This window comes from Triticum aestivum, chromosome 5D, assembly GCF_018294505.1.
Source record: "Triticum aestivum cultivar Chinese Spring chromosome 5D, IWGSC CS RefSeq v2.1, whole genome shotgun sequence".
Lineage (NCBI taxonomy): Eukaryota > Viridiplantae > Streptophyta > Magnoliopsida > Poales > Poaceae > Triticum > Triticum aestivum.
In genome coordinates, this window is record NC_057808.1 from 224444616 (window position 1) to 224453847 (window position 9232).

Consider the following 9232-nt stretch of genomic DNA (forward strand, 5'->3'; position numbering starts at 1 on the left):
TTAGCGAGAATGAACATGATTGTTTTGTTGCCCAACCACTGACTGGGAAGGATATTCTATATGCATAAGCGAGTCATCCGCATTAACTTATTTATATCTCAACATGCAAGAATGCCACTTCACCAGACAATTACGCATGGGCAAAGCCCACCTCAACATGCAAGAATTCCACTTCATCGTACAATTATGCATGGGACAAAGTCCAACTCAACATACAATCATGCATGGAAAAAGACCTACCAAAACATTCAACCATGCATCCGAAAATGGTTTCCATTCAATTATTCTATTTATATTCAATCAATGTTCAGGATGTCGGTAACTTGTAACTGCTTAGTTGGGTGAGGAGTAGGGATTAATCGGCGAATCGGCCTATTAACTGAATTTATCGGTAACCCATTTATCGATAGGTTAATTAGGGTCATATCTGTATATCTTAGCTACATATAGCAATAATGCAGCAGCAACAATAAAGGAGAGGCAATAAGAAGCAGCAACAACATATAGCACAGTGCAGGAGCAGCATATAGCATAGCACAAAGCAGATCAACATATAGCACAAACTGCTTGGGGAGGGGGCGGCGACCTGAAGCAGGAAGAAGGGATGCGAGCTCGGGGAGGGGAAGGCGAGCTCATTTGCCGTGACGGTGGTGCTGGTCTCGAGAGGGGGCGGCGAGCTCGAGCAGGAGGAAGAGGCTTGGTGCCTGTATCCTTGAGGATGCAGGCAGCTCTAGCGGATGGCGCTGGCACCTGCTCCTGCTCCTAGCCTCCTCCAAAGAGGGTTACTATGGGAGGGGCGGGTGAGAAGTGAGGGAACGGGCTGACCTAAAACACCCAATTTTGGGGTAAAGGAGGGAATGGGCCAAAATTTTGAAGCCCAAATTTCCCTTTCCCTTTATTCAGTTAACGCGATGAGTTAACACGATGGATAAAGTGTAATCCCATCTGATTCAGGATTAACTAGCCGATTAACTTAAATATCGGCCAATATTTACAACAGTGTATTCAATAAATTGTTATAACAATATATATCAAGTATAGTAAGTCATATGTATTTTAAATTTTAGTTGCCATGTTATCAATCCAAATTTTCATCAACCAATTTCCGCAGCAATACACAAGGTATCCTCTTGTTAATCATAGTGCTCGGGAAGGGATAGAAACGCCAAATCAACTGCTGTAACCACTGCGAATATACCGTTAAGGATAAAATTGATGAATTACATACAATCACCACGGCAACATCCCCAATATGACAGCAGCCAATATACTACCTACATCACCGACTGCGACCCCCCCCCCCCCCCCCCCCCCGGCTAACACTTTTGCCGCCTCTGTGAAACACAGACTATCACATTCAGCTATATGCATGACTTTCTTCAATTTTGCTCTTATACTCACTAACCTCTCAGTACAGCAGAGCAGAGTGGTGCAGCTTCCTGCAAGCCAGCTCCCATCTTCTGACAAAAATGCTCACCATTAGGCTACATAAGTGGGAAGTACATCAACAGCATCATCGTCGCAGGAGACTCACGAACCCTAGATACCAAGCTTTCACCGGGCGAGCATCAAGTAGCCTACCCCAGGATTTTAGTCAGCCTGTGTTCAGTGTTGTTGAGCCTGCAAGAGAAACATTTTGGTCCATCATCTTTTGCCTTTTCATGAAGACGGCGTACAGAAGCTCATTCCAGGTATCAGGAACTCCAGGCAAGCACCAATGGCTGCAATCCTGCCTGTGCAGAGGTACAGGTCCTGAAGGGCTGAGGTATACTGAGAGGTGACCATCTTTTCGCTGCGCTGTCATCTGTGTCACGTTCAATATAGCTAACCCAGGCAGCTTGGGTCTGATGCTACTCCCAAGAAAATTATGCACAGGTTGAAGCATGTCAGCCCATTCCTCCAGTGATTTAACTGGTGTCGCATCAGGAAGAGTTTCCAAGTGGCAACTCCCTCCACTCCTCCAGTCACCACCTCTGAGGAAAACATTGATTACTCTAGTTAAAGATCAGTCAATTTACTCATGTATTTAAATAGTTAAATAGATTAAAAAATATCACGAACAAGAGAAATTAATGCAATGTTTGATAGTATAGAAATCAGGAAGCCAACATTTATTTGCCTTTGAAGTGCTTATATAACCCACACTGTCATGTATTTGGTAAAATTGCAAAATGACTGGTGAAAGATGGATCATATATTGAACAATATGTTTTGGTGAAGTGAAATTCATAAAGCTTCAAATAAAAAATATAATGAGTAAATTCCGACTCCAAAATTTATTGTGTCAAGCCAAGCAGCCTGTGGTGATTGTTTGGGGCCTTGAAACATAAGCATTCTCAACGAAAATGCTTTAGCAAGGAAACATAAAAAAGGAAGACGTAGGGTTGATAAGCCGTTCATTATACAGACCTGAAGTGCACAGGAGCATAAGTACGGAAGATGACGTGGGTCTTGCTTGTGTTAACTTCTTTGTGAAGCCAATTGAATAGTGTTCGTATTGATTTTTGGTACGCATCAGTAACAGTCATCTCCATCTTGACCTCACTTCCTTCTTGGAAATAGGCACCCCTGGTACAGACAAAGTAACCCTAGTTTTAAGTCGATTATGGCAGATGCAATTGTGGTGGTTCCACAAGAAATGAACTACAGGTAAAGATATATCTCACATAGATCAGGTTGTGGACCAGAAATCGCATACTATTAAGTTCTATGTATGTTTTATTAAAGAACAAAAGAGTTCATAGGCCTATTTTTTAATGTATTTAGCTGTAACCACATCTTAACATTCCATACCCTCAGTAGTTTCATGAATCATGCTATCACAATTCTGTTAAACAACTATCAGAAAAGTATACACGTGAACAAATTACAAGAGTGTGTATACTAATCAAATGCTACTCTGCTGGTGCGAATACTAATCACCAGTAGATGTTAATTTCGAATATGAAAGGTGAATTCGTGAACACGAAGAAGGTGATGGTAAAAAAAAAAGGACGGCGTCTACAAGAAACATTTAACACTGAGACAGGACAAGTTATTGAGTCAATATAATGTATATTCCTAGTTGCTTACCCTCTGATAGTTTTCTCGTAGTTCCACCAATGCCCAGTGTTAAAGATCAAAATATCAGCACTGCTCCACTTACCGCGGCCCGACATCCAATCCATGGCATCCACCCTAACTGTGTACTTAACAACCTTAGGGGCTCCAGCTGGTGCACGGCCTTGAAGGACTATAAAAGGAGATCTGTAATACTCCACAGTGCAATTGTAGTCACTAAACTTGAAAATCAAGAAACCCATGTGCTTTGTGATGGGACTCCCATTAATTTCATAGATGGACTTCTTGTTAGGAACAGCACTAGAGAGCATACAAAGCAGAGACTCCCATTGGTTCCTTCCAATTGAATCACCAACAAATACCACCCTTCTATTCCGTAGCTTCTCGAGCATAAATTTGGCATCAAATCTAGGAAATGGGAGGAAAAAAGATTTAAGTTAGAAGCTGAGAAAAATTATGCTTAGAGGAGAAAAGCATATTGTTCAGGTTGTTCCGCTCACATAGACATGATTAGCAGTAAGCAAAATCATGAACTTACATAATACAGAGGAATTGATGATCAGCTGTTATTTCTAGGATTTCAATTTGCAAAGAGTTTCAAGTTGCTCAATGGCGCTGGCACTCAGTAAGATCATTACTGTGATTATTCTAAGTAAAGGTGGATTATATCACAATTCACAAGTACCACATGTCTGAGTTCAAAGTTCATTACAATGCACTGCTCTTCAGTTTCACCATAAAGGCTCACGATTTGTCTGTCCATTAGTGATGTGCTAAGCACAGTAAACTATTTGCTGCAGTCACAGACATACACATTATAAGATCCAACACATGCACCTGTCCTCTTACATGTTGCAAACATGCGGATTTCCTAAATTACACCATCATCGACACAAATTAAATGGCAACAAATAGTGGCACGATGTGTTGTTATTTAGCTACTCATGCAATGATGATGACCCATGGTAAAGCATTGCTACAGTCAGCACTGGCCCCATGTAACTAACATCATCCCTAATTGTTTGGTAGTAAAACTATACGACATAATGCTGCTGATGGTATTAGATGGCGATTTGTTTCACAAAAATAATTTTGGGTGAGACTTGTATTGCCTACTGAGACATCATTTTCTAGAAAAATAAATTTAAGTATTAACTTCACCTAAATTGGGTTGTGTTACCCAAAGAAAAAGAAATCTGCAAACATTCAACATTCTACAATTGCATGAGGATTCCCATCAAATTAACTACCCTAACATCGCAATATTCCAGCATAGCTATGTAAGATGTGTTCGAGAAAGAATAGCTCTGTGAGATAGACTATAATTGTAGTTAGGAAGGACAACGAAATAACTTCAATTAAAGGCTATTCCCATGCATGAAAACAAGAAATTTAACTAAGAAAGCTAACCAACAATATATCCCACATTTCACAGTGCAGCTGAACATAACGCTAACAATAGAAATACCAGAGGACTTGGCAAATTACAGGAAGAGACCACTTCCAATCACATGTGGTAAGAAAGATGGCAACATCATGTCAGACCCAAATAATTGAGCAATATCATTATTTTCCCGAAGGCTAACTCAGCGCATAACATTATTTCCCCGAAATAACTAATTATTTACCCGAAGACTAACTCGGCACATAACATTATTTTCTAAGTCAATAAGAGCAAAGAGTTAAAGGGTATTCACAATTGTACCGTGCAGTGCTGACTCCTAAGGTGAGACGGTCACCTGCGGCACCTTGTCCGGATAATCTAATACTCCCTCCATCCCAAAATAAATAAGTGTTGCTGAGCGACACTTATTTTGGGATGGAGGGAGTATTAAGTAGGGTTAAGATTATAAAATGCACACCCATGGATCCACATCTCACAAGTCAGAACTACTGCTGCAATTTTAATTCCCATTATATAGAAAATGCACCATGCTGATTGCTAACTCTGGGCATTGTTAATTCAATCAGAGCAAAGTGTGAAAAGGTGAGTTCCCAATCGAACTGTGTACTACCAATTCCTAAGGTGAATCGGTCATCCGCAGCACCATGTTCGAATAATCTAATGTTTAGTAGGGTTCAGATTATAAAATGCGCACCCATCTCACAAGTCAGAACTACTGCTGCAATTTTAATCCCCATTATGTACAAAATGCAACATGTCGATCGATAGATTGCATCACGTTTATTTAATAAAGCCCATCCTAACCTCCTCTTTTGAAAGTGCTGGAAAATCCCAACTGGAAACTATAAACTGCAAAGCCAACATATCCACGTGACCAAGGACCCGTGATGGATTGGAACTTGGGAATACAAATGCGATTTGTGCATTCATCTCACCAGAGAGCGCCACGTAATGACAGATAATGAATTTAAGGTTCTAGTGACTATGAGATTTTTCTTACACAACAAGCTTGGCAAAACTACAGATTCAAGCCGATTCTTAAAGGGAAATGTCACTAGTAGCAACGGCACAAGCAAGAAGTAGTGAAGTTCAACCAACCTGGGTAGATCGCAGCGCGACGGCTGCCACCGCCATTTGACATAGGAAGCGTCCGGCCGGCCGTTTTCCGAGCACCGGAACCCGACGTCTAAGAAGGGGCAGTCCTTGGACTCGTAGAGCGGGTAGGTGTCGTCCCACACCCAACTCCCGTCGAACAGGTCGCACTCCTCCCCTACCACCATCGCCGCCGCCGCCGCCGCCGCCGCCTTCTTAACGGCGCCGCTCCCCCTCACCGCCGACGGCGACGGCGACGCCTCGGCCGCGATGGAGACCCCGCCGCTCCAGAGCCTCCTGGGCGCCGCGAGCGCGTAGTCGACGGCGGCGGAGCAGCGGAGCGAGGCGGCACAGACGAGCAGCAGCAGCGCGGCGGTGGCCGTGGCCACTACAGCGAGCCCCACCATCCCGGCCTTCTCCAGCGGCCTCCTCATCACCCGCCGCGCCAGCCGCTTCGTCGGCGACCCCACCATCGCCCCTCCCCTCCCCTCCCTCGCGAAGCAAGGAGAGAAGAGACCAACAGCACGGGCAAGAGATCTCCTCCTCCTCTTCCTCCTTGGCCGGCCGAGCGCGAGCAGCCGGCTAGCTAATCACGACTCACGAGCCCCCGCGGCTTGAATTAAAGGAGTGGGAAGTTGGAGGAAGTGGGGGAGGAAGAGGAGGGGAGTTGCAGAGAGGCCGAAGTTTATGAGACGAGACGGGGATGTGGACGAGCGGGGGAAGGAAGCAGCAAGCGAATCATCTGCGTTTTGATTTGGGGGAAAGCGATGCGTGTGGGGAGTATTTGGCATGTACGTACTACGACGGCTAGTTCCAAGTACCCCGTTCGTTCGCCATGATGAGCCATTACGGCATTACGGGTTAAGTGGTGAGGGGCCGTGGAAAGAGGGGCAAGGTAGAAGTGGAGGCGGGGGAGAACGCTGGATGGGAAGCCTGCAGATCCGGACGTGCCGGCTAGGATTGGTAGGAGTAATGAGTTGGTAATCCACAATCAAATTTTATGCTAGTACTAGTACTAGTACTAGTATGATTGGAAGTACCAGTACTCCAATTATCATCAAGTTACAGCATGCAACTTCTAATCCTTGTCATTTGCTCACCATATCTTTTTTCGATTTTTTTTAATTCATTTGATCACCATATATGGTTTCTACTTTATAGGGCATGTGTGGCTTTTTTACTCCTTAATTCGATTAACGAAGCATGTGTTATATGTCACCAACGATAGATTTACGTTCGAATGTAGGAAAGAAGATTGTTGTTTCTTGTGAGGAAAACATGTTAGTCAAAATGGCTCCTTGGCATTATTGAAATATATATTGCCCATTTCTCATCATGAGTTCGCACTTTTTGGTCAATTGACTGAAACATAAATTCAATAGTGTATCAGTGCAAGAAGGTATCGAGTTCAAGATCAATAGTAATAGTTACGGCCTACATCGACTCCACGTCTAGGGTCTAAAGGAGTCTGCACGTGAGAGGAATTGTTGAAAGTATATTGTCAGCGTCCCTCCACCAGCTCGGACTTTTAGATGAAATAGTTGGAGCATGCATTCAATAGGCGACACACGCAAAAGCACAGCCAGTCCTAGGGGAGTCTATGTCGGGGCACAAGTTGGATTGACATCATGCACATGCAGGTAGATAGTGGTCGTGTGCTCACCGGCGAGGGCTTTCCGTGACCTCGTCGGATACGGGGATAACGTGGCTGGCTACGACATCGCTCACGAAGACAAGGAAGCAAATTGACCAGTGTGCATGGGGAAGGCTTTTAGTTTTGATCGCCACCCATATTAGGCACCTAGTCAAACTCGAGACACGGAGCTGCGTAGTCGCCAACAAGGGCTCACCAAGACCTTGTAGGAGGCAGGGATGTCGATGCTGCCTGAGGAGATAAGATTTGAAGGAGGAGGAAGCCGACAACATATATATTTTTCCAAAATATCCACACATGAATTTTTAGAATTTGCCAAAGAAAAAGATATTTGCCAAGAGGGGAGCCATCAAAATAGGAAGTTACATAAAAAAAGAATTGAGCGTGATGGAAAATAAGGCGCTTTAACAATTATGGCACTAAGGGGGTCCGGGTATTACATAATTCTTCAAGCTTGGTGAGCTAGCAAAGCAAGATTGAAAAGCTCAAAATCACGAAAAATTGAGGCTACCCAAGAACTGAAGTTGTGGCATAGAATCCCAAGATACTCATGCGGGCTTGCGGTTGACATCTTTACTGCCCCGCCATAACTTTCAGATAAGTGAAGCCAAATGTTTACATAGGACTCTTGGAAGTTTGAACCATGACATTAAATATACTAGAACAACTTTGGCCACAACCTTTATCAAAACTTCTTTACCTGTAGCCGACATGGTCTTCTCGATCAAACCAATAACCTTTTTCAGAGTCTTATCTTTGTGGTAGTTAAAAGAGACATTCCTTGAAGAGCCAACATCTTAAGGCAACCCTAGGTACCTTTCACTCAAGGATTCACTAGGCACATGAAGGATATTCTTAATCAACGGACGGGTATCATTGGGGCAACCCTTACTAAAAACATGATGATTTATCACGATTGATACGTTGTCCATAAGCCCGTCAATAATTATCCAACAAAAGAGACACCTCATCCCATCTCCTAGTGCCTTGACGAGCAACAGGTTGTCATCTACAAACAAAATGTGATTAACTGACGACTTTAATGCTTGCAAGGTTTGATGACTGAACACTAGATTTCAAAAGACATGAAAGGCCCTCTGCTGCCAACAAAAAGAGATATGGTGATATTGGATCACCTTGATGATACCTCTCCTAGGTTTAAAAGACTCCATTTTTACCATTGAACAACACTGAAAAGGATACTAAACTGAGCATACCCATGATAATGTCAACCCATCGTGAACAAAACCCTAGCTTTGCCATGACTGCTCAAAGAAAATCCCAATCCAGTCAGTCATAGGCTTTCGTCATATCAGGCTTTAGAGCACAAAGTCTGTTCTTTTAAGCTTTGTTCCATTTCATGAAGTGTAAGCACTCCTACCCAGAAATGATATTGTCGATGATGAGCCTTCCAGGCACGAATGTAGGATTGCTCTTCCGATATAATGTATGGATGATCTAATTTTTCGAGGGGCAACAAAACTTTATCTAACTAGAAAAACTTCAGGAATACAAATAATGTCTGGTAAAAACAAAAGCCATATGTGACGACCAAAAGGTAAAGTAGTTGTTGTCTTGAGAGGCTATGAACCCCAACATTCAAATCTCTCTTTTCATGGATGAACTCCACTAATAAGAAATCATGCATCCTTCCTTTTATGTCTTGTATAGTAGTTGCAGAAACCCCGATGTATTCCCCCTTAAGAGGTGCAATCATTGCCATATAGTCTGTTGCAACTTGAACTCTCTAGTAACCCATATCTGCAACTAAGGAGAGCGCCTCATAGCCCGCCATTGCTTCTAGGATTGCCGAGTCTTTCATATCTGAAACTGATATTGTTGACGCTCCATGGTAGACACTTGCACCATCTCGACAAATGACTGCAACAACACCATGATCTCCGTTTTTTCCCACAACGGCATCCACATGTACTTTCCCTGACCCCTCCGCAGGTGTAATCCAACGTGGTGACTGACGTGAGGTAGGTGGTCTCTAAACAGGTTCTTCCACTCTCAGCATC

General features: G+C 43.4%; 1 protein-coding gene across 1 annotated transcript; it reads right to left on the reverse strand.

Annotated features, from left to right (window-relative positions):
* Nucleotides 1-1311: 1311 nt before the first annotated feature.
* On the reverse strand, nucleotides 1312-6398 carry LOC123120285 (protein trichome birefringence-like 11). Its single transcript, XM_044540259.1, has 4 exons — nucleotides 5564-6398; nucleotides 3073-3468; nucleotides 2410-2568; nucleotides 1312-1973 (listed from the first exon to the last, which is right to left on the reverse strand). Exons 1-4 carry the CDS (start codon nucleotides 6028-6030, stop codon nucleotides 1595-1597), a joined length of 1401 nt encoding a protein of 466 aa, XP_044396194.1. The 5' UTR covers nucleotides 6031-6398; the 3' UTR covers nucleotides 1312-1594.
* Nucleotides 6399-9232: the final 2834 nt, after the last annotated feature.